Consider the following 27,446-nt stretch of genomic DNA (forward strand, 5'->3'; position numbering starts at 1 on the left):
GTGTATATGTCTTTATGTCTACATTACATATATATTTTAAACAGAAGGATCATACTGCACAAACTTTCAAAGTCTATTTTCTTCAGTTAGTCATACAAGTGGATATTTCTCCCTTTTATTCTTTCTCAGTAAGACTTTTGATGTTTGCATAGCAGACCATGTTACCATACAGATGTAATTACCCCTCACTTGCTAACATTTAGGTTAACAATTTTTCATCTATTTTCCTGCACCACTGTCAATGTCAACATTTGGATGAAATCTGGGTTTAAGAACAATCACGCTAGTGATATGATAGGGCTAAATGTGAAAATAAGCGAAGTTATAGGCAAGGTAAGAGGCTATTATGATGGTGCAAGCAAAAATAATGACCTCAAAGGAGTAACAATAGAAATGGGCAGCAAATGGATTTAAAAGTCCATAATCTACATGAAAGGTTGTCACCTGTTTATGATAATGTGCAAAGCAATAATTCTTTTCTTGAGTAAACATTTATGAAAGCTCTACAACACATCAAATAATAACATCGAGAAAAACATGTTAGGATAAAAAAATCACTACACAGCTTCACGTGTGTGTGCACACATGTGCACACACACGTGTGTATGTATACATGTTTGTTCAGGATCAGGGTTTCAATTGCATTTAAGTAATTTAGAGTATTCCTTTTCATCAGAAGAAAAATAATTCCCTGTTCTAATTCTACAATTTCAAAAGTAGAGCCAGAAAGAATCACAGTTGTCATCAGAAGCGTGACCCTCCATTATTGAGTATATGCTAGGTTTATACTACAAATTTAACCTAGTAGACAAGAAATGGCCCATGATCAAGTTTATTTCAATTTTCGTATTTTTAAATCTATATATACTGGGGCTCTCAGCCAAAAATACAATGCTTCGGGCATTTGGCTCCTTGTCCTTTTATGTGACTTTCTCCAATATCAACTTGGAGATGTCCCCATTTGAAAATCTGCCAACTACTTGAACACTGATCAAACAAAACACTTTTCCTTTCTGTGAAAAAGTAAAATTTATCAATGACAATATATTTTATTAGGTAAAGCTGAGATGAAATAAAAATGGTTACAATGAACCACTTCAATTCCCCTAAACAATTTTTTTATGATACTAATACCCACTCCACACTATTATGCTTCAGATTTCAAATGTAAGATTTTTTTAACTTTTAGATACTTGTAGCAGACATATCCAAAGGCTCCTTTTTTTAGTAAGTCTGACATACTTTAATTGATGTAAATGAAAAAAAAATTAGAAGCATATCTTGCTAAGTTAACATTCCTTTTTATTTATCTACCTTATAAAAAAGAAACTAGATAAGTCCCATTTATCACTTTTGATAATTTAAAGCACTTGTACCTACTCAAAATTTTTTTCACTCTTTGAAATTTTCAAGCTTTAAGTTTGTTTTATTTACACCAATTAGTTTATTTTTAATCATCCTAAATATTCTATACATAAAAAAGTCTCCTGGGAGTTCCCGTCGTGGCACAGTGGTTAACGAATCCGACTAGGAACCATGAGGTTACGGGTTCGGTCCCTGCCCTTGCTCAGTGGGTTAACGATCCGGCGTTGCTGTGAGCTGTGGTGTAGGTTGCAGACGCGGCTCGGATCCCGCGTTGCTGTGGCTCTGGCGTAGGCTGGTGGCTATGGCTCCGATTTGACCCCTAGCCTGAGAACCTCCATACGCCTCGGGAGCGGCCCAAGAAATAGCAACAACAACAACAATAACAACAACAACAAAAGACAAAAAAAAAAAAAAGTCTCCTTAGAAGGCATTCCATTTACACTTCTGAACCACTTTCTCAATTAATAGATTACAAAAACAAAACAATAATGTTAAATTCTTACTGATACTGTACCTCATGTCTATGTAACTTCTATATAGTCCTAAGAGAGTAAAATAAACAAATCTGGGTCTGGCTATTTGGTAATATATAACTTTTAAATTCCAAATTAAATACGTAAAGACTGTCCTCGAGGCAAGTCCCTAGTCCAGCTGTGATCTTGCCTCCCTATGGACCTTGCCTCCCAGTGACTCACCTGTGGAGAAACTTGATATGCTCGTAATAAAACCAACTTAAAGAAGAGTGATATGAATTGTTTAGAGGTGCTTTCCAAACCTTGTTCCAGATTTGAGGTCTGAAGATGCAAAAGAAATAGCTTTTACCACCTTTCACTTTGAATGGACAGAGATGCTTGCTTTTTTATTGTTGCCCTAATGTCTTCCCTGAGTTGATACTCAATATACAGACTTTCCAGCTGGGAATGTCTTTCTTCTTATGAAGTATATCTTTTAGAGTTTAAAAAAAACTTTCATTCTTTGAAGCCAGCAACATTAAAATCATTAGTTCCCAGGGAGGGAGGAGACAAGATAGCAAAATAGAAGGATTTGTGCTCACTTCCTCTCAGGAAAACACCAAAAGCACAACTGCTGAACAAACATCAACAAAAAAGACTGGAACCTATGAAAAAAGATATTCTACAGAATTCCTGTTGTGGCACAGTGGAAATGAATCTGACTGGCATCCATGAGGATGCAGGTTTGATCCCTGGCCTGGCTCAGTGGGTTGGGGATTCGGCATTGCCGTAAGCTGTGGTGTAGGTCACAGACGCAGCTCAGATCCTGAGTTGCTGTGGCTGTGGTGCAGGCTGGCAGCTGTAACTCCGATTTGACCCCTAGCCTGGAAACATCCCTATGTCGCAGGAGTGGCCCTACTTATATATTGTCTATATCCATAGATAAAGAAAAAGCCACAACAAGATGGTAGGAGGGGCAATTTCACAATATAATCAAATTCCATACCCTCCAGGTAGACAACCCTCAAATTGAAAAATAATTATAGTGAAAAGGTTCTCTGACAGGAGTGAGAGTTCTGAGCCTCATGTCAGGCTGCCCAGCCTACGGGTTTGGCATCAGGTAGAGATACCCTCAGAGCATTTTGTTTTGAAGGCCAGCAGGGCTTGAGTGCAGGAGTTCCACAGGACTGAGGGAAATAGAGACTCCACTCCTGGAGAACACACACAAGGTTTCACATGTACTAGGACCAAAGACAACACAGTAACTCTGTATGAGCCTGGACCAGGTCTTGGAGGGTCTCCTGAGCAGTCAGGGGTCAGCTGTGGCTCTCTGTAGGGGTAAGGTCACTGCCAGCACAGGCCCCAGGGAATATTCCATGGCATGAGCTTTCCTGGAGGTCACCATTTTCGTAACAAGACCTGACCTTACCCAACAGCTTGCAGGCTCCAGTGCTGAGAAGCCCCAAGCCAAACAACAGGGTGGGAACACAACCCCAACCATCGGAAGATAGACTGCCTAAGTCCTCCTGAGTCCACAGCCACCTTGAAACACACCCCTTGAAGTGGCCCTGCCCACCAGAGGGAAAAGTCTCAGCTTCACCCACCAGGAGGTAGATGCCAGAAGAGGAACTATAATCCTGCAGCCTGAGCAATGGAAACCACAAAGAGAAAACTAGACAAAATGAGATGGCAGAGAAATATTTTCCAGATGAAGGAACAAGGTAAAACCCCAGAGGAGCAACTAAGTGAAGTAAAGACAGGCAATCTACCTGGGGAAAAAGAAATTCAGAGTAATGATAGTAAAGATGATCCAAGATCTTGGAAAAAGAATGGAGGCACAGACTAAGACACAAGAAATATTTAACAAAGAGCTAGAAGATTTAAAGAACCAACAGACATAAACAATACGATAACTGAAATGAAAAATACACCAGGAGGAGTCAACAGCAGAATAAATGAGGCATAAAAATGAATAAGTGAGCTGGAAGACAGACTGGTGGAAATCACTGCCACAGAAGAGAGTAACAAAAATAAATAAATAAATAAAAGGAAATAAGGAGTCTAAAAGACCTCTGGGACAACATTAGATGCACCAACATTCACATTATAGAAGTTCCAGAAGGCGAAAAGAGAAAGGGCCTAAGAAAATAGCTGAAAACTTCTCTAACATGGGTAAGGAAACACTCAAGTCCAGGAAGTGGCAGAGTCCCAAACAGGATAAACCCAAGAAGGAATATGCTGAGACAACTATTAATAAAATTGACAAAAATTAAAGATGAAGGGAAAAAATGAAAAGCAACAAATAATATATGGGGGAATCCCCATAAGGTTATGCTGAATTTTCAGTAGAAACTCTGCAGGCCAGAAGGGAATGGCCTGATATATTTAAAATGACGAAAGGGAAAATTTACAACCAAAAACACTCTACCCAGCATGGCTCTTGTTCAGATTTGATGGAGAAATCCAAAGCTTTACAGACAAGCAAAAGCTAAGAGAATTCAGCACCACCAAATCAGCTTTACAACAATGCTAAAGGGACTTCTTTAGGTGGCAAAGAAAAGGCCACACTAGAAACAAGAAAATTATGAATAGGAAAGCTCATTGGTAAAGACAAATGTACAATAAAAGTAGAAAATCATCCACACACAAATATGATTGGAAATCACCCACACACAAACATGATTAACAAAACCAGCAATTTTGAGAAGAGGAGGGTACAAATGCAGGATATCGTAAATGCATTTGAAATTAAGAGACCAACAACCTTGTATATAAAAGATTGCTATATTAAAACTTCAGTAGTAACCACAAATCAAAAATCTATAATAAACAAACACACAAAAGAGAAAAAGCAACCCAAACACAACAATAAAAACAGCCATCAAGGAGTTCCCGTTGTGGCACAGTGGTTAACGAATCTGACTAGGAACCATGAGGTTGCGGGTTCACTCCCTGGCTTTCCTCAGTGGGTTAAGGATCCGGCGTTGCCGTGAGCTGTGGTGTGGGTCGCAGACACGGCTCAGATCCCGCATTGCTGTGGCTCTGGTGTAGGCCATCGGCTACAGCTCTGATTGGACCCCTAGCCTGGGAACCTCCATATGCCATGGCAGCGGCCCAAGAAATGGCAAAAAGACAAAAAAAAAAAAAAAAAAAACCAATCATCAAATCCCAGGTAAAGAGAACAAAAGAGGAGGGGGAAGGAAAAAACATCTACAAACACAAATCCAAACAATTAACAAAATGGCAATAAGAACATACATTTTGAGAATTACCTTAAATGTAAATGGATTAAATGCTCCAATCAAAAGACACAGATTGGCTGAATGGGTACGAAAACAAGACCCATATATATGCTGCCTACAAAAGACCCATTTCAGATGTAGGGACACATACAGACTGAAAGTGAGGGGATGCCAATTAATATGAGAGAGGGAGAGAAAAAACAGGTCAAAAAAAGAAAAAAGATAATGGCTGAGAATTTTCCAAAAAGATACCAAACTGCAAGCCCAAGAATCAGACAACACCAGACGAAATTAAATAGACACACGATAATCAAAGGTAAAAACACATCATATCCAAAAAGAGAAAATATTAAAGACAGACCAAAAAAAAAAAAAAAAAGACTTCCACGTATAGAGAATAAAATATAAGAATTACAGCAAAACTACATAAACCAGACGATAGAGTGACATCTTTTAAGTGGCTAAAAAAAACAAAGGGCAATCTACAATTCTATACCTAACAAAAATATTTTATAAAATAAAGTCTCTTACAGAAAATCAAAAACTGAGTAATTCATAACCACCAGACAGACTTGTCCTACAATAAATAGTAAAGGAAGTTCTTTTGGTAGATGGAATGATAGCAGACAAAAACTTGCATCACACAAAGAAATCAACAACACTAGAAATGACATAAACATAAAACCTCATTTCTTATTTGTAATTTCTTTAAAAGATGACTGTCTAAAGTAAAAACAGAAGTAATGCAGTATGTACTGAGAGAGTACACAAAAGTGAAATGTATGACAATAAATGCACAAAGACTGGGAAGAATCTGGAATAAATAGCTGTAAAATTCTTGTAATATATATGAAATTATGTACTATTATATGACGAAGACTTAGTTACATAGGTATATTACAAACCCTAGGAATGCCACTAAATTAATTTCAAAAAGAGGTATAAATAAACAATAGTAGAGAGAAAAGAAAAGAAAAAAATTCCAGGTAATCCACAAGAGGAAAAAAGCAAAGAACAGACAGAATAACGGAAAACAGTTCGCAGAGTGGTATATTTTAGTCCAACCATATCATTAACTATATTAAATATAAAAAAATCTAAACACATCAGTTAAAAGAGATTGTCAGACTAGCTAAACAAATAAGCCCAACTATAAACTGTCTACAAGAAACCCATTTTAAATATAAAACCAAACACAGGTTAAAAGTAAAAGGATGGGAAAAGCTATGTTGGGAGACAATTCTCCATGGGTCTCTTCGAACCTGCTTCTCAGTACTTGACCTGCAACCATCTCCTAACCTCAGTTACTCCTTATTAGTAATCAATTAAGAGGAGAGCCAGGACTCTCACGTCTATTGCCAGCATCTATGTAATTTGTTGCAAGGTAACTTGTTAGCTTGCAAGATGGTAAAATTTCAGACCCTTCACTATTCCTGACATAATATACCATGTAAAAACTAATCAAAAAAGGAGTTCCCGTCATGGCGCAGTGGTTAACGAATCTGACTAGGAACCATGAGGCTACGGGTTCGATCCCTGGCCTTACTCAGGAGGTTAAGGATCCAGCATTGCCGTGAGCTGTGGTGTAGGTCACAGACGCACCTTGGATCCCGCGTTGCTGTGGCTCTGGAGTAGGCTGACGGCTACAGCTCCAATTAGACCACTAGCCTGGGAACCTCCATATGCTACAGAAGTGGCCCAAGAAATGGCAAAAAGACAAAAACAAACAAACAAACAAAAACTACTCAAAAGAAAGGTGAAACTAATAACACAAGGAAGACTTTCAGGACAAGAAGTATTACCAGGGATTAAGAGGCCATTTCACCAAGAAGGTATAATAATCCTAAATATGTTAAGAATCTAACAAAGCTTCAAAATACATGAAGCCGGAGTTCCTGTCGTGGCTCAGTGGTTAATGAATCTGACTAGGAACCATGAGGTTGCGGGTTTGATCCCTTAGTGGGTTAAGGATCCAGCATTGCCATGAGCTGTGGTGTAGGTCGCAGACATGGCTTGGATCCCATGTTGCTGTGGCTGTGGTGCAGGCCGGTGGCTACAGCTCCGATTCAACCCCTAGCCTGGGAACATCCATATGCTGTGGGTGCGGCCCTAGAAAAGACAAAAAAACAAAAACAAACCATGAAGCAAAAACTGATAGAATTGAAAGAAACAGACAAATCCACAAGTTGGAGATGTTAACACACCTCAATATTTGATAGGTCAAGTAGATAAGTTTATGGAAAAATTCAACCTTATTAGTGAGAGGAAAAACATACAAACTTACAATGAGAGATATTATTTACACCTATAAGAATTGGTTTAAAACTTAAGAAGCCTGACAAATCTAAATGTTAGTGAATATGGGGAACATGAGAAACTCTCACACACTGCTAATAGGTGGACAGTTTGGTAGAACCACTTGGGCAAACAATCTGGCATTACATAATAGAGATGTGCACCATAGCAAACTCATCACTAGCATAACCATGATAATGCTTATACAATGACATGTACAACAGTTGTAATAACAATATTGTTTGTAATTGAGGATTAAAATAAAAAACCCAGGAAAAAACTCAAATGTCCACAGATAGGAGAAAGAATAAATAAAGTTGTGATATACTCATATAATGCAATACTACACATCAAGAAAAATGAATGAACTATATCTATATAGTTCAACAAAACATAATGCTGAGGGGGATCACAAAAGAACACACATAAACAACTCTAAAAAAATAAAGCTTAACGATATGTTGTTTAGGGATATATATATAAATGAGGTAAAACTATAAAGAAAAACAAGTAAATGATTAACCAAAATTATATAAGAGAGGAGGAGGCAATCAGAGACTTCGACGATATTTGTAATGGTCTATTTCTTATTTTGGGTAGTAAATATATTTTTTAAAATATACCTGAATCTATACATGTTATATTTTCATATATTTATAATTAAAAATTATGAAGAAAAATAAATACAGATTCACTGGGCAAATATTAAAAACAAAAATTTTTTTAAATAAAATCAAATTTTTAAAATAAAAAATTTTTAAAAATAAAATCATTAAACAAAAAATTTTAAAATAAAATCAAATATTTTTTAAATAAAATCAAAAATTTTTCAAATAAAATCAAAAAAATTTTTAATAAAATCATAAAAGCAACAATACCACCTGTTGTTCCTAAACATTGAGACTCACATGACCCAAATGGGCCAAACTACACAGTTACACTTAGCAGGATATAAAACATGAAACAACATGCCAGCAAGGCAGTGTCAGGTAGTTACTCTTCAGAGGGAGTCTTCACAGCAACTCAGGGAATATTCTCTTTGGCCCCCCAGGGGGCAGGTCAAATGAAAGAGGATGAGATCACAAGGACTGGTGCAGTAACTACCCTAGCTTAGAAGCACTGAATAGTAACCATTACATCCAGTACTACCGACACAGACTCCCAGCCTCACAAGAGACTCACTCAATTTAAGAGTTACAAAGACAAAGACAAATACCATATGATATCACTTATAACTGGAATCTAATATCCAGCACAAATGAACATCTCCTCAGAAAAGAAAATCATGGACTTGGAGAAGGGACTTGTGGCTGTCTGATGGGAGGGGGAGGGAGTGGGAGGGATCGGGAGCTTGGGCTTATCAGACACAACTTAGAATAGATTTACAAGGAGATCCTGCTGAATAGCATTGAGAACTTTGTCTAGATACTCATGTTGCAACAGAAGAAAGGCTGGGGGAAAAATGTAATTGTAATGTATACATGTAAGGATAACCTGACCCCCTTGCTGTACAGTGGGAAAAAAATAATAATAAATAATTAAAATAAAATAAAATAAAATAAAGTCTGGAATCTAATATTACTTAAAAAAAAAAAAAGAGTTATCACACTCAGGGAAGCACAAAGCTGTTGCTTGCTGCTGGTATTTACAGTTTATTCACAGTCCTCCCAGTCCATATGTAATTTAGTAATCATGAGTCATTTTTACCAAAAGCAACGGTGCCTGTTTCTATGAGGTTTCCAGGTGAATAAAGCTAGAGAGTTAACCCAAGCCAAAACTGTCCAGAAAAGCTATTATTAACTCTTTACTCACAATAAATGAGTTTAAACTTAGAATGCCATTAAGCTAAACATCTATTAACATATTTCACTGAACATAAAATGCCAATGATTATAAGACATCATTAATTTCTGTACTAAGAAAGGAAAAATGCTTCCAATTAAATGTGATGTGCCACTGATATTAAGACACATCCCAATTACCAAGATATAAAAATGGGAGGGGGATTCCCCAGTGGCCTAGTGGTTAATGATTCATGTTGTCACTGCTATGGCTCAGGTTCAATCCCTGACCTAGGAATTTCTGCATGCCACAGGTGAAGGAAAAAAGGGGGGGCAGGGGAAGAGATAAACATCTTATAATCAATGAAATACAGAATAACTCTTCTCCCAGTTTTTCACTAAAATATATAAGACATATAGCTCTATTCTCTACCTTGGAGACATAATCTACTCCAACAGAAACTGGTCCCTTACTAAAAAATTTCTAAGATGTGTAATGTTGTATTTTCTTACTCAATACCAAGGTTATATTTTCTCACTCAGTAACTTTCTCTCTTCACCTATTCAAAAAACATAACTCCCAGTATCAACAAACTGATGGAGCATAGCTCTCTCCACTCTAGATGTTAAATTAGCTTCCATCACTGATAAAAATTGCCAGAAGTCCTAAGGGCCTTTATACCTGGAGACTTTCATGCAATGCTCTGGAGAAAAGAAAGACAGTCAGGCAGACAGAAAGAAAGATATGTAGAAAGAAAGAGCCTCAGGTTATCCAGGGGGAAAACTCTTAAAACTTCAGTCCAATAGGGTCACATTAGATGAATGTTTTCAGCTAAGTGGGTTGTGCTCAATTATTAGCTCTGTATAACTGGGAGGGCAATTCTATCAGTTTATGAGTGAAAGTGAAGACAACCAATTGGGCTTTCCATATTTTGCTACTTGCAAACACCAGGACTGGATAAAGAGTGTCTACTTCATAGATGGATAAATTTGGGATCTATACAAACATTGAGCAGCATAGATAAAACATCTTAAAAGGCCGGAGGGAAAGAAAAAAATCTGTGATAATTTACATCAGGAAACAGAAGAAATGTAGTGTGTGCTCTCAACAAGATAAAAGAAAATAGTTGCTATGAAACATCTTTTAAAGGAAAGATGATTAGTTTAAAAGACCAGGAAGGAATAAAAACACAACATATGTAAATGAAGATATAAATTAAGAGATAAGGAAAAGGAAAGAAATATAAACAACAAAATATCCACGCTGAAGATGAGAAAGAACAGAATCAATAATGCAGAAAAACATATCACTAATGAAGAAGGTAAAAACAAATATGTTTACCAAGAATGCAAAAAGAGAGAGTTAAAAATAAGACAGGTATAAAAAACAAAATGTGAACTGATCCACAAATAGCTGGTATTTCTTTAATTTAAAAAAGCATAACAAATGGAATGGAGGCAATAATCAAAGGTATAATAAAAGAATCATCCCAAAATAAAAAGCACCAGCATCTCTAAAAGGACTTTCCTGTCTCGTTCAAAGTTCAGACACTAGAATAATGTTTAAAGAATTTTAAAGGAAAAGCCTGGGACACAAGAATGCCACATTGAGCCATGCTCTCATGAACATGTGAACACAAAAAAGGCTATTTTCAGATATTCAAGGCTTCACAAAAATAATCCACAAATCCTGGAAAATAGTACCTGAAAATGTATCTGAGACAAACAAACAAATGAAAAATATTAAAACTGGAACTGAAGAACGGGTATAAATAGATTAGTGGTGGTGCTCCATACCAAATTAATATGTAGAGGTGAGTTCCAAATTGTTTTAATAAAACTTAACAGGCTAAAATTTTTTAAAGAGAAGATGTTTAGAACATTTAACATTTATTTAGTTAGTTCTCACTCTTGGGCACATATCCAGACAAAACTTTCCTTGAAAAAGATACATGCGCCCACATGTTCATTGCAGCACCATCATAACAGCCAAGATGTGGAAACAACTTAAATGTCCATCAACAGATGGATTAAGATGTGGTGTACATATATATACAATGGAATACTACTCAGCCATAAAAAAGAACAAAATAATGCCATTTGCAGCAACATGGATGGAACTAGAGATTCTCATACTAAGTGAAGTAACTCAGAAAGACAAATACCATGTAATATCACTTATATCTGGAATCTAATATATGGCACAAATGAACCTTTCCACAGAAAAGAAAATCATGGACATGGAGAATAGACTTGTGGTTGCCAAGGGGGAGGGGGAAGGTGTGGGATGGATTGGGAATTTGGGGTTTCATAGATGCAAACTATTGCCTTTGAAATGGATAAGCAATGAGATCCTGTTGTATAGCACTAGGAACTATATCTAGTCACTTATGATGGAGCATGATAATGTGAGAAAAAAGAATTTATACATGTATGTGTGACTGGGTCACCTTGCTGTACAGTAGACAATTGACAGAACACTGTAAACCAGCTATAATAGAAAAAATAAAAATCATTATAAAATTAAAAAAAACATTTATTTAGTTAGTAGAAAGGATTGGGAGGCTGAGAGTATAAAAATCTAAAATAAGCTAAATTTCTTGCATTATATAAAAGTGAAAATATTTTTATTTGTTCCTGAATTTTATAATAATATATTTCTGTATATATATTCTTTTAAAAATGATTTGTTATTATGCTTTTTTAAAAAAATAAAACACATAGGAGTTCCCATCGTGGTGCAGCAGAAACAAATCTGACTAGGAACCATAAGGTTGCGGGTTCGGTCCCTGGCCCCGCTCAGTGGGTTAAGGATCCGGTGTTGCCGTGAGCTGTGGTGTAGGTTACAGACGTAGCTCAGATCCCGAGTTGCTGTGGCTCTGGCGTAGGCCAGCATCTGTAGCTCCGATTAGACCCCTAGCCTAGGAACCTCCATATGGCGCAGGTACAGCCCTCGAAAAGACTAAAAAATAAATTAAACGCATAAAAGAGCCTCTGCTGGAAAAAAAACAAAAAACAGGAACCAAGGGAAAGAATGAAAGAGAATTACTAAAAAGTATAAAATTATAGAGGTCAAATATCAATTATAACAAATATTATATTGTTTAAAACCTCCATTGGAAAGATCCTCAGATGAAGTTAAAAAAAATTAAATGACCAAAAAAAGGGATTAAAAATAGTGACAGGAAATGATATAGCACATAAATAGCACAACTAAAGGGAAAGAGAAATAATAATTTTGATGTGGAAAAATAAACAGGATTCAAGAAGCAAAGATATAGGTCTCTTTAGACTGGTTTAAAAAAGACATCTACAGTGCTACTCAAGTGTGGTCTGTGAACTAGCCGTAAACTATACATTTGCAACAAGTATAAAACTAGAAACTCATGGCAATTTCATAGGGGAATTCTCAGACTGGTCTGTCAAAAGTAGTAGTCTCATGACAGAACTAAACTTGGAAGAGAAAAAAGTATATCAAAGATAGGATCCTTGTGAAATTGTTCATTTTAAGTCATAGTTTTGAAAGGTAAGTTCTCTTAATTTTCTTCCATTCTCATGCCTAATACTTAAACCTAACTTCAACTAAATATAATCAAAAAGCCTCATTTAAGATACAAAAGTTCTTTAAAAAATGAAAAAATATTTAAATAAAATGTATTTAGGATAATGTACAAGGATAAAGAAACTGGGAAAAATATTTGTAACTCAATGCACATATAGAGACCAATTTTCCTAATATACTGGAGAGCTCCTTGGAATTAATTAAGCAAAAGACAAAGACTCATAACAGAAAACTGAGTAAAAGATAAATGAGTAGTACCCTGAAAAGGAAATACAAATGACTCTCAAGTATATGGAAAGACTCTCATATCTCACTCATAATAAAAGGATGCAAATTTAAAACTACACTGAGATCCTTGTTTTTCTCTACAGAACTGGTAAAGATCAAAACATGTGAGAACATAATCTTGGTGAAAACATGGAAAAAGTCTCATTATTGCTGGTTGGGAGTACAGATTGAAACAATCTCTGTTATATAGTTTACCTTCCTAAAAGAAATTCTTCTAAGACATAAAAAATGTAGTACACAACATATATTTAGCCTGGTGTGGGCAGTTCGTCATTTCAAAAAAAAATTTGTTCTGTCTGCTTCTATAGAATGTTATTCATATCATAGAGCAGACAGGCAGACAAATTTAGGTAACTTGGAAGATGAATACAGTAGTTTGCTCTTATCTGCTGCTCACCTCATGATGGCTTATTGGGCACTCAGTGGGCACTCAGTTAAATTTGCTGGGTGAGTGGGACCAGGAACAATGCTGAAGGATGATGAGAATGGAATATAACAAGTGAGGAAAAGACATTAACTAAATTTATCTGAATTTGTAAATAAACTGCTTAAACACTACACTTTTTCAAGAGCAGGGCACTGAAAACTAGCAAATGTTTCTTTCTTTTTTTTGGTCTTTTTAGGGCCATACGCACAGCATATGGCAATTCCCTGGCCAGAGGTCGAATGGGAGCTGCGGCTGCCAGGCTACACCACAGCACAGCAACAGAGGGTCCAAGCCATGTCTGCGACCTACATACACCACAGCTCAATGCAACACCAGATCCTTAACCCACTGAGCAAGGCCAGGGATCAAACCCTTGTCCTCATGGATCCTAGTCGGGTTCCTTACTGCTGAGCCACGATGGGAACTCCCCAAATGTTTCCTGAAAAGTCAGCCAACAACAGAGGAATAATAGATTGTTGCAGTAATGGCCCCCTAATGGTCACACACTCTCAGGAAAGCCCTCCCACATGGACTCTGGGCTTGGCCACGTGATTTGCTTTGGTCCATCAGCCAAGATAAAATATTTGACGCTTGTCTTCACTTGCTGCTCCTGCAAAGCCTACTACAGCCTCCAGATGAAGGTTTAGCCTGCTGGAGACACTTGCCTCTCTACCATTCCAGCACCAATATCCAGACATCTCAGTGAAGCCATCCGAGGCCAACCAGATGACCTCACAGTTGACCACAGCCACGTAAGCAAGCCCAGTCAGAAGCAGAAGCAGAACTGCTGAACTGAGCCAATGCCAGAATCATGGGCTAACAAATGGCTATTATTTTATATACTAAGTTTGGGGAGAGGTTTGTTACACGAAAACTAAAATTAATGGGAAGGTGAACAGACTTAGTGACCAAGGAAAATTTTATTTTACCTGTTTCTGCTTTTTAAATTTCACAATGAGAATATATTCATATACTATTTGTTTAAACTTATAAAAATATTTTATATCAGACTGATATTATAGTAAAGCCAACTATCACCTTAAAAACACATATACATAACAAAATAATTCAGTCTAAATGGGAACATGAATTTGTGAAGCCACATTAATACTGCTCAGGGAAAAAGGGGTCAGTACAAAGTAGCAGGGTATACATTTACTACAAAAAAATATTAGTGAATAAGAATATAATCATGGTCACTGTCATGTCTTAATAATGGCTATTATCAAATTCTGTTAGTGTTAGGAGACATATATCTCAGATTGGCTTTTCTTCTTCTGTAGGCAGGCAATGGCCTGATAAGACATTCCCTCATTTCAATTATTACATGCTAGGAGGTAAACATATGCTGAATAACTTCAGGCAAAAGTTAATTACCCTATCCACACTGCATTTCCTCAACTGTAAAATGGGGATAACAGTATCTATTTTATGGAGTTGTGAAAATTAAAACACTTAGATCAAGGTGTGCAATAAAGACTCAATAAACGGCCTATAACCTTAGTAAAATGATGTAAATTAAGGTCTTTGACTAACTTGTTTCTATTTTATCATCAAGCATCATCAACCCCAGTGTGATTTATCAAAATTAATTTGAAAATCTTTCCAACAACTTCATGAAAAAAACAAAGGCAATGTCATTAAAAAAACCAAACCAAACCAAACCTGGGAATATATGTAAAAAAAAATTTGGTAAAGAAAATTGAAACTCCGAGCAACAATGAATTCATTTGGTCCACATTCTACAATCCGAAATGGGTTTAAAAAACAAAAGCTTCCAATTTTGTACGTTACGAATTAACAAAAGGCAAAAAAAGAGAGCAATGGTTCAATGTCACTCTTACTATGACCTCTGGCACACACACTTTGAATTCATTCTACCATCATTTTTAAAAAAGAAGGCACTACTAATGGCTTTGGAAAATAAGGTTCTTTCATAAGAAATACACTAACCTAAACTGCAGTACTGGAAAGCTGTAGTTATTCTTTGATCAATGGCTTAACACTGCCCTTTTTCAAGGCAAGATCAGGCCTAGATACTTTTCTATATATGTATATACATCACCAGTTAAGAAAGAAAAATCAGGTCTGGGTGGGGTATTTATAAAAAAAAAAATAGCCAATTTTTAAAAACTGTTTTAAATAGGTAATTACCTAGCCTTTAGATATATGAGTCAGTGACCAACTGTAAAAAGTCTTATACCACAATGTACAGGTATTTCAGTTTGTCTTATTGTGAGGAATGAATAAATGCTACAAAAATTCCATTTTTCATTTCAATTCAATTCAAATATTTTAAAGAGTGCTTGGTTTATATGTAATAACGTGGCAGATTGTGCAGTTAGAAGGATAAAGAAAGTTACATTACTATATATGCCAGATATTTACTGGTTACTGTATTTAATCATAATAATCCAATGAGGTAGAAATTACTAAAACTCATTTTACAGAGGAGGAAATTAAGGCTCACAGAAGTAAAATAACTTGTACAGGGTGTCTCAGGAGCAGAAGGCAGTGTGGAGGGTAACTGAAATAGGAGTGGGAGGCAGGACATAAGGGTAGTGCCATAAGAATATTCCTACAAACACAACACTCAGTGTACTTAGTCCTTTATCAGCAATTTGAAAGGGGGCTAGGACTGTGGGAAACCAGTGGAAATCTTTTGGGACTGGGCAAAGGAGTCACAGAAGGCTTAAAGTGGTTAATATTTGAGTTGTTACTTCAAGTAAGAGTAGTTTGATCAATTTCAATGCCAAGATTCACCCCCACCTCCCCTCATCCCCAATATATCAACCAAAATAAATTACTTACTTGAAATTGAGAAAAACAATTTTGAGAGAAATCTTCCTCAGATATATTATTCCATAGTTTTAAAACAAATAATATGATGACAGTTTAATTTTTAGGTTGCTTTTATGTGGCTTGTCTTGGTTTTTATTCTGAAATGAAATTTAGATTAGTCATTTTCTTGTTCTGAGAAACTAAGAGTATGCCAACATGTTTTAACTTCACATTTTTTCACATATCAACATGTATTCTTATTTACAAAGTCTTTCGTTTCACCATCTCAAACAAAACCTAATTTTACCATCTCAAACAAAATCTAATTTAATATATAAATTACTTTGAAGTGTAAATATATATATGCAAAATAAGATATTTGAAAAATTCTTGTTATATTTCCTTGGTAATTGTAATAAATGGAAGAAAAATAGAAAACTCTTGTTAGGTTGTTATAGATTACACAAGCATTTTTGAGGTAACACACTCTTTTAATCTCTGAATCATTTATATGGTAAGTGCTCTCTTAACCCAAAGAAAATTAAATATCTGCCCCCAAGGAAACTGACCTTAAAATCTTAGTATTTCTCACAACTACCAACTAAAAAGAAAATAGAATTGAACCAAAAAAACCCCTAATTTTTTCAAAGATAATTACTAAACTTTTTTTCCCCAGAATTTACTTTGCTAGGCATATGTTCAATTTCTGCTGCAGAAAACAGTCCAGTTTGCCAAATACTAATTAAGCAACCAAATATTTTTCACTTAAAAAAAATGAAATGGTTAAAAATCTACAGAGAACTAGAAGAAACACAAAAGATCATCTGGAAAACTTAAAAAGAATGACCAACTCCACCCCCCCAAAAAAATACCCCCCCAACATACCAAAAGATTAAATAGACTGTCATTAAGAGAGGGTTTTACTTATAATTTGCCTTGGTTTAAAAAATGCGTCCACTTTATGTTTGAATAGTGGATTTTTTTTTTAATTACTTAAGCTACCTACTCCTGCCTTACCTGTATCTTACCTAGAAACTATAAGTTAACAGTTTCACTCTAAGTTGACTGTACCTTAACTCCTATTATTTCCTTTCTTACTATCACTATAGTGTTAAAACGGCAGCCAGGTGTCAAAGTGACATATACTCCCTCATCCCATATCTTAATAAGTTTCTAAGTGTTTCTCTGAAATATCTAAGGCTAATGACAACATCCTTTGAAGCCTATTTAGTCCCAACCTTTTATTTTTTTTATTTTTTTAACCAACCTACTTTTAAACCCAAATCATTTTTCACTCATTTTAAACTGAACAAATTCTAACCCAATCAAAAGATGAGGAAAAAGTTTACTGTAACACCAGAGGAACTTGAAAGGTCTCTTGATACAGTCCCCTCTTCATTAGAAAACTATATATATACAATTCTAGTATCGATTTTTGTTAACATCTGTCCTAAATTCTTCTTGTCATAGTCTAACCTTTATACAATTTTTTCAAAAGGAGATAGGTACAATCATCACAAAACAATCCTATTATGACCTATTCAACAGGAAGATTCTAAACACTGTCAGACATAGGCCAAAAATATTTCTAAACTGTGTGTGTGCAGTTTTTCTTACAATTCCTCTAAGCTTCTGTATGTTCATCTTTGAATTATAATAATGCCTTTCCAATTTTCCCTGCAGTCTAGGGGGCCAGTATGAGGCAGTATGGGCTGAGAGTCAAAATCCCCAGTTTTCAGACCCAGCCCCAAAGCAACTAACTAGAGAACACAGGACAAATCTCTGAGCTTACCTACCTAGATAACAGTTTTCTTTAAATGAAATGCAAGAATTTAAGCAGAACGATGTTTCCCAACCCTTTTCACATTCTAAGTATTTGTTCAGAACTTTGGCCAACAAGAGGGCATTTATAAGCATAGACATGGTGCTTGATTTAAAAAAACTTATCAGATTTTCTTTACATAATCATGGAAGAAAAATTTTAATTTAAAGAAAGTTTGTAACAATATGAATGAATTTCAAATCCAACTTTTTTACATCAGGAGCAATATTTCAAAGTAACAATGATGCTTTATTTTTGCAGAACTTACAAGCACTATTAGGGAGTCACCTTGTGGCAAGCTAAATGGCACATCAGACACACATGGCTAAGAGGATCGAATACAGAAATTCCGGCCTTGAGTTAGACCCCCAGGACAACATCCCTGCTACCTGTCTTCTCACTGTCAGTGGCTGCACCCTGAGCTGGATGGCACGCTTCTCAAGCACCAGGAATACCACCAACTCCAATAACAGCTCCAAGATCTCTTTTCCACAAGAGGCAGCTACATACTCTGGCTAGCTGAGGCAGATTCCAAGTAGTAAAGCAGCACCTCCTTTCATGAACTTAAAATACTAAACAGAGCAATAACTTCTGTTTGTACTCATCAGGCTACCTCCTTACCTTCAGACCCCACTCCACAAGGGTGACTCTCCAGAGAGCCACATAACATCAACTGGAAGCTCTGAATTAGAAGACCTCTACTAAAATCTAAAATTAAACAGTATGACACTAATCATTTGACAATAATTTATGACTCTTAGAGCTGTTTATTTTTGTTCTTCCTTACCAAGTCCTGCAAGCACAACATAACCTAAAAAAAATTAACTTTGAACAGGTATTAACATGCTCATGGCAAAAAAAAAAAAAAAAAAATCCAGAAATTACCAAACAGTATTAAAAAAAAAAATTAGACTCCCACCTTTGTCCTCTAGGCCACCAGTTACCCTCTCATGTATACTTTCAGATATATGTGTACATACATATATACAATATAAATATTTATTTGTAAATACATGTTTATATTTATATATACATATATTTATTTATATGTATATATATACACATATCTCATTTTTTTAAACCACACAAATGACAGCATACTATACATGGAGTCTTGCATCTTGCTTTTTTTCTTGTAATATATCTTAGACATGGTACCATAGCAGTACACATAGTCTTGCCTCATTACTTTGAGAATTGCCTAGTATTCCAATGAATAGATTTGCCTCATTATTTTGAGGGTTGCCTAGTATTCCTTTGAAGAGATATACCAAATTTACTTAACCACTCCCCTACTGATTGATGTCTAGACTGTTTCCAATCTTTTGCAATGACAAACAATGCTGTCACAAATATTTTTACATGCTTATTTAACCATATATATAAAATCTTCGAGGGGATAAAATCCTTGAATGAAATTGCTACATCAAAATATACATGCATTTTCAAATTGCTTTCCACAGAAAACGAACATTTTTTATTCCCACCAGCAATATATGAGAACACCCATTTTCTCTTTCTCTCACCCTCCCCAAGTTATACTAGGTAATCAATCTTTCCTAATTAGATAGGTGATAAATCGTATGTTGTAGCTTTAATTTATATTTTCAATATAATAAAAATTGCACATCTTTTCATACAAATTCTCTTTGCTCATTTTTTTTCCACTGGATAATTTTCTAGGAGCTCTTTGTACATTAAGAGGAAATTAGTCCTTTGTGAAAAGGATACAAGTTGTACTAGTCTATTTCTCTTTTAATTTTGTGATTTTTTTTCCCCTCTATACAGTTTATAAAATTCAGCAATCTGGCTTCATTTGTTTTATACTTCACGGGAGTTCCCATCATGGCCCAGTGGAAACAAATTTGACTAGTATCCATGTTCTATACTTCACCATTCCAAGAATATATAAAAATAATAATCATTATCCTAACTGTTTAGTTTGTTTTCACTTTTTTTTTTTAGGGCCCCACTCGCAGCATATGGAAGTTCCCAGGTTAGGGTTCTAATCAGAGCTGCACCAACTGGCCTACACCACAGCCACAGCAATGCCAGAGCAGAGCTGCATCTGTGACCTACACCACAGCCCGCAGCAACGCTGGACCCTCTTTAACCCACAGAGCGAGTCCAGGGATCAAACCCTCATCCTCATGGACACTAGTCTGATTCTTAGCCTGCTGAGTGACAAGAACTCCCTGTTTTCATATTTCAATCTTCTTATTCATCTGGAAGCCAAGTTTTTATTCTTCCAGATGACCCAGTGGCTATCTCGATACTGTTTATTAAAGAATTCTTCTTTTCCCTACTGATAGGACAGGTAGCACCCATTATCACACACTAAGTTCTCAGAAATATTTGTGTCCAGAAAAATTTCTGGCCTTTGCTCTGTTTCATCACTGTCAAGTGCCAAATCCATGCTACTTTGCAAAATATTTTAAAATTAAAATCAGTTTACACATAAACGAGTATAATAAAACCAGGAATTTACTGGCTTTCTATAAGAATAATTTTAAACTTCCAAAATTGAATTTGTATAATCGAGTCTGAGACTATCATCATGAAGTCACACATTTTAGTTGATACTTACTTGAAGCCCAGTTATCAACCTCAAGTCCTTTTTTCCCCGTATTTCTGAACCATATCCAGAAAGCTAGTTTTTCCTTAATTTCATGAACAGGTCTTTTCCCAAATTATAAAATCGATACATGTTCTCTGCAGAAAATCTAAAAAATAGAAAACACACCTCCCAGAGAAAAGCAACCTTTTTATTTTGGTGTATTTTTCTGCATTTTTAATAAGTGACTGTTTTGTAAACTGATTTTTTTCATGTAATATACTGACAACATTTCCTGTCTTATTTTATACTATATTTGAATTTACATTATAATCATGAAAACATGACTTTAATGACATAAATTCTACTGGATAACTATGCCCAAATTATGTAACCATTTCCCAATTGGTGGACATTTGGGGTTGATCTCTATGATGATTATTATCCATTGATTAATTTCTGAAAAAAAAAAAAAAACAACAAAAAACGCTTGAGTTTCTTTTTGCTCTTTAGGGCCACACTTGCTGCATATGGAAGCTTCCAGGCTAGGGGTTAAATTGGAGCTGCAGCTGCTGGCCTACGCCACAGCCACAGCAACACCAGATCTGAGCCACATCTGTGACCTATACTGCAGCTCATAGCAAAGCTGGATCCTTAACCCATTTAGTGGGGCCAGGGATCGAACCCACATCCTTATGGATACTAGTTGGGTTTGTAACCCGCTGAGCCACAACAGGAACTCCAAAAAATGCTTGAGTTTTAAGCACTAAGATAAGTAAGAACTGACTATATAATGGTGAGCAAAAATGAACCCATTACCAGCACTTATGGAGGTTATTGAGGAAAACAGACATTAATCTCCAAAATATACATAATTACAACTATACCAAGTGTTATGAAGGAGAGTTTATGGAGTTTTGAGAGTCTATGGTAGGGAAGGCTTCCCTGAGGAAAGATAAATTGGAGTTTAGGTGAAAGAAAAAGAAAAACATTCTAGGCAGAGGGAACAGCAGGTACAAAGGCCTCATTGTGGGAGGAGCATGGCAAGAATAAGGGACTGAAATAAGGTCAATATGTCTGGAACGTAAAGAGCAAGGCAAGAAGGACATGGCTCAAGCCCTTACTGGATAGAAAAGTAGGGGCCAGACTATGCAAGACCTTGTAAGACATGTAGATGCCACCACATAAGTCATGTAGCTTTGTCTTTATACTAAGTGCAATGGAAAGCTACTGAAGCATATCAAGGAGTAGGGAGATATAATCAGATTTGCAGTTTGAAAGATCCCTCTGATTATGGTGTAGAAAATAGACTAGAATGGAACAGAGTGGATTGGGGTAGGCCAAGATCAGAAGGGTATTGTAAACACATCCAAAAATGCTAGTAGTTTAGACTAGGGTAGTGATGGATAATGAAAAGAAGTAGATGGATTCAAAAGATAATCAGATTTTGCCAAAAGACTTACATTCATAGATTAATATCCCTAAAACTGGACTTATTGGGTCAAAAAAACAACTTTTCAAGGATTCTTGTATGCATTGCCAAGCTGCCCGGCCAAAAGCAGTTTTCTCTTTGCGAATTACCTTGTATCTGTTCCTCTATCAGAATTTTAAAATTCCTTTAAAATGGCTTAATCCATACTTCCTTCATGAAGCCTTCCCTGACTCCCCTTTTTGACTGAACATGTCAAAAGGTGGTCACTGAACATGTCCTCCTTTGAGTCCTTATTGTGCCTTATACAAATCTCTTTTCATGTTCCAATTAAACTATATTTGACTAGTGTTTACATGTCTATCATCTCTCCCACGTGCACTTATGGAGGGTGAAAGTTGTTCATAACGACGGCACTTAAAAAATAGCTCAATATACATAGAAGGTTCTCATTAAGTGTTCACTGAATGAACTGAGTCACATATTACAACATTCTACCGTGTCCACAGATTTAAGAGGACGCCTGTTTAACAAGTTTCTGACTTACTGATGGTTATATGAAATCAAACACAACACAGAAATCTAATAAAATCTGCAATTCAGGGCTGCAGATTACCTGCTAAGTGATTTTGTTCGTGATAAAGCACTGAATTTCAGTAGTGCTTCTGAAAAATCTAATGTTTTCACCAAATAGATATTATGTGATGTTAAAATATTTTTAAATGGTTTCACAAAAAAGGCTATGAACAAAAAAGACTTTTATTAGAGGAAATCATTTGCAATCTGAGTTACTAATAAAAGCTATAGCTTTTAAATTTATTCTCATCTCATATTTAATAAACCACCAAGATATCAAAAAAGTGAGGTTATTAAGCAACTACATACATTTATATAGCATTTAAGAATTATTAATTTATGTTGAAAAATCTGATTGCATAGCATCTACAACAGTCTACTAAAATTTTCACAAGCTGGAGGCAGACAGAGGAATGGCACAGTTCCTTACAGTTATCTCAAAGTCAAGCAGCTCCCTCTATAGTCTGTTTGGCCTACTTTTGTTTAATTACTTGCTTTGTGAACATCTCACTCACACTCTTCTATTTACTCCTACTCTGCATCTCAGCAGGGAGGCTTTTTGAAAGGATAATTCTGTTTAAATTGATGCTGAGAAAACTTAGAAAGCTGTCTAAGCACAACATGAAGTGAGTTACATCAGGCAACTAATAAGCAAGAATTGGGATGTGGAAACTGGACAGATTCCCAGATCCACCTGAGTCAGGTCCTTACAATAAAGCCTTAGGATTTCATTTGAAGTGAATTCTCAGAGCAGTCATACCCATATTCAAATCAAAATAAAAAAACACTGTCCTGTACTTGAGTTATTTATAACCTTGCCTCCATTAAAACCAGTCACTAAAATGGAGTTATATTGCTCAATACATTGCATAGCAAAACAATGTTCAAAACATATTTAAATGAGTGAAAGAAAAGCAGAAAAGGGTTTTGGATTTTTAAAATAATTCCATTACTTACATATAGAAAATTTAAGCAATTCTCTCAGGAACCAGCAAGCAAGAGATTAAATCAGACAGTAAAAATTTGCCACCCAAATTTAAAAAAAAATACTTTTTCAAATTTCACCAACTTAAAATATGAGCTTTTAAACCTAAGACACTTAATTTATTTCTTAAATTACTCAAATATGCCCTCAAAACACAGGACAATCAGAAGTCAACTGGACTGTTTTCTAAAGCAGAAAAATACTTTTCATGCAATAACAGAAAAAACTAGTAAAAATGTAATAAACCAATCAGTTCAAAATGTATAATATAAATCCGAAATGGCCACTTTATTTGGGAGAAAATTTCTTCTGCTGCCAATTTTCATGACTTCATTTGAAAAGCAAAACTCAGTTCAAAAACATATTTTCTCCAAACCATCATAAAAAATTAAGGACTTCCAAAATTAACTATTATATATGAAAGGCTTAAGTTTATGATACTCTATAACATAGATTTATCATGTGTTACAATTTTTCATTAATATGAGTAATTAGATATATAAACATAGTTTGTGCTATCAAACAATATTACCTGTCTTCATTAAAAATTCTAGCATTCAGACTTTTACTAAGCCAAATTAACATCTCTTTTCTATTAATTATCTTCAAATTTTATTTTACCAGGTGGACTGGACTGGTTTCCTTTGGGGAATTTCAGAAGCACATGATTGCACAGTTTTTGTTTATGTTTAATTAACACTAATTTTACTGGGAGTTTCTGACATCCTAAAAATGCTAGCTTGATTTCTAAAGCTGTTAACTCTAAATGTATGCTAGAGACATTAAAATATTTCACCTCTTGAGGAAACAAAAAGTTTTGTTTCAAATTGTTAACTGTACTTATAGCAAACTCAGTTTGATAATCCTTATCACCTTGAAGTTTGAGTTTCTCCGTATCAGGTTTTATATTTTTCAATGTATGTACAAAAGAGACGTATTGATTTACATTATACATTTCAAGGTGCATTTTTAAACATCCAGGTGTTTTTTACGGGGGAATACCAGCAATCTACTATAAGATGTCTAAGAGGGAAGAAATACACATTCCTTTTTATAGACTAGTTCACTTGTCTATTTTTTCATACTGAGAAACACAAAACTACATCATACTTTTTTTTTAAAGAATATCTTCTTACATAAAATTACTGCTTTTTCACAGTGAAATTCACTTACTTCCACAGACAAAACTAGCCTATAAAACAGCTTGCAAATGACTCAGGGATACATATTTTTAATGAATAACTTGTGTAGAGAAAAAAACTATGCGTAGAAAAATAACCCAACCCGTACAAATTATAATACACAGCAATGATGCCACCGTATATCCTGTTAGCATGCCACTTTATAACTTCAAAATTTGGCTGAACAGAGCTATAGCAACATCACCATTTTATTCTTGCTCTGCATCTAAAGTGAAAAAAAAATCAGTATATTACACTGAAATTCCAATTAGAAACTCAGACAGCACCACTATATTTAAAAGCGCAGAAAAATCTATCCCTCAAAACACTTTATTGCCTCTATTCTCCAGCTTCCAAAGTTTCAGGTGTTACACTTTCAACAAATTGTTAACAGCATCCAAATTCCCCATCTTACAATGTCCACACCATCGAAATCTTTTTCACTGTTTTAAAAAGAAATATCCTACCAAACCTCACCAACAACGTTGACATTTTTAACAAAGAGAATTCACATTAAGAGATAACCGCTTGGAAAGACTGCCTGTGTTTGAGAAAGTGCTATTATCTTGAGAGCCCAGAAAAACTGACTGGAGTAATAAGATGAATGGTGATTAGGGCAAGGAGCATCAAGTGGGAAATGCTAGCTAAAATCCCAGAGGGCAATACCTAGCTAGAGGTAAGAGCATCTCTTTCCAGGAGGCAGCTCCATTATTTCACGTAGGCAGTTCAAAGCACATAGAAAAACAAAACAATTAAAAACCCTGTAAATTTGGCCACTATGCTATTTATAGTATCATAAATGCCCAAGAGCTTTAGAGAACGTGGCTTCTGTCTCCCCGCCCCACTTGTTCTTCCAAATAGTTTTTGTCTTAAACGTATGTGTATTTAAAATGTAATCCTACAACCCAGCAGAGAGGCATTTTCTTTAATGTTTGCGTCGCTGGGTTTAGCTGTGGTTCCTAAGATATTCACGCTATTAAGTGGGATGTTTTATGTTAGGCAACATAAACACGCATTTCCTACTTCCGTGGATACACGTTTCCCTGAAAGCCATGCACCTGGGGAGGCAGCCCTATTCCGCTCTGAGGCTTTCAACTCTAAGGAGTTATGACTGCACTCACAGCAGAACCACATGGTCACTTCAATGAGAAAGATCCGCTGGCCCCAGGCGCCCCCCTTCAGCCCTCGGCATCTCCAGAAAGGGCAGAGGAGAGCGCTGCTGAGAAAAGGCGACGAGGAAGGACTGACGACAGAGGTGACACTTCCCCACACGACCTAAGGCCATTGCCAACAAGGGGCACTTGGGAGACGCAGAGGGTGCCCCACCAGCGACCGATCTCAGAGTGCAGCCCTGCGCACCCATTCGAGGAGGACGCGGCGCGGCCACCTGGCTAGTCCTCCGGGGCGAGAGCGGCGCCCGCCTGCCCGCGACCCCGTATGCGGACTCGGCAAGCGACCGCCGCACGCAGTGTAAACAGTCGGCGCCCGCCGCCTCCCCGCCACAGGCTGGATGGGGGGAGGGCCGTCGCGCTCGCGCGGACCCACATTTTTGCGCCTCTGTCACGCGCGTGAGGAAAAGCGACGAGGGTGAAGGGGAGGGAAGTCGCGGCAGCCGTCCGCCGAGAGGGCCGGTGGCGTGCGCGCGAGTGCGCGGCGGGGAGGGCTGCCCCGGCGCCCGCCGCTCACGCCCGCGCCCCGCGCCCGCTTACCTGCCGGGGTCGCTCCGAAGATTCGCACCACCGGCACCTTCTTGACAGGGGCCTGGGTGAGGGGGCATTGGCAGATATCCAGCCCCTGCAGCGGGCTGGCCATGTAGTAGTCGGCAGTCACGATCCTCACTGAGAACATGTTCGCCGCCGCCGCCGCCACCGCCTTCTCTTCACTAGCGACCTGGCAGCGGCGGCTCCTTCCGCAGCGGCGGCCCCACAGCAACGGTGGCGGCGGCGCCCCCTCCCCTCCGCGGCTCGGCCCCCTCCTCTCACACTCCGACAACGCGAGCAGCGGCGGCGGGCGGGGCTGTGTGGCAAGGCGGCCGCCTCCTCAGGAGCACCCGGCGAGGGGCGACGGGAGAGAAGCCCTCACGCTTTCGTCGGTGCTGCTGCTGGTGCTGCCACCACTGCCGCCGCCGCCGGGAATCACACGGGCTCCTCGGTCCCAGGCTGCAGCTCTTGTTGCCATGATGATGATGTCACGGACGCAACCACTGGGGGAGGGGAGAAGGGGGTTGAGTGTGTGGCGAAGGGAGGGCTGTGAGTAGTTGGGGGAGGGGACGCGGCGGGAAAGGGAGGGAGCTGGGCGGGCGCCCGACCGGGACACCCAGGCGGGGGCCGAGAAGGTGGTTTCTCCCCCGCCCTCGGGCAAGCGGCGAGGGAGGAGGCTGCCGTCAAGCTGGGTTCGCGACCGGCTTGGGGGGATCGATGACTCGGCCGGTGGGCACGGCCACCTGGGTGAGGGGCCGCGGAGGAGGGGGGGGCGGAGCGCCGATGTCATGGATGGGCTCCGAGGGCCTGGCGGGAGGGGGGCGCCAGTGTTCAGGGCCGTTTTGGTGGCGAGGAGGGATTGGCCTGAGCCGCAGTGCTCGCGCTCGCCTCGCCTACCGCCATTTCACATCCTGCAGAGAAGGCGGGGGCAGCCGCGGAAACAGCTTTTTACAAGGTAAGAGAACCCGCCCGCGGGGGGGGCGGGGAGACAAGGCGCAGATCTCGT

General features: G+C 37.6%; 1 protein-coding gene across 3 annotated transcripts in view; it reads right to left on the reverse strand.

The window, feature by feature from the left end:
• The window catches only part of REV3L (REV3 like, DNA directed polymerase zeta catalytic subunit), a 200,899-nt gene extending 173,701 nt beyond the window's left edge, over nt 1-27,198 (reverse strand). Inside the window, exon 1 of one of the 3 annotated variants that reach the window (XM_047762811.1) lies at nt 26,450-26,917. In XM_047762811.1, coding sequence (XP_047618767.1) covers nt 26,450-26,588 — 139 coding nt within the window. In that variant the 5' untranslated portion in view covers nt 26,589-26,917. Of the gene's footprint in view, nt 1-16,223; nt 16,349-26,449 lie in introns of those variants that run through there. The other 2 variants (XM_047762819.1, XM_047762829.1) reach the window with 2 other exon arrangements.
• Nucleotides 27,199-27,446: the final 248 nt, after the last annotated feature.

Source organism: Phacochoerus africanus, chromosome 2 (genome assembly GCF_016906955.1).
Source record: "Phacochoerus africanus isolate WHEZ1 chromosome 2, ROS_Pafr_v1, whole genome shotgun sequence".
NCBI classification, from domain to species: Eukaryota; Metazoa; Chordata; class Mammalia; order Artiodactyla; family Suidae; genus Phacochoerus; species Phacochoerus africanus.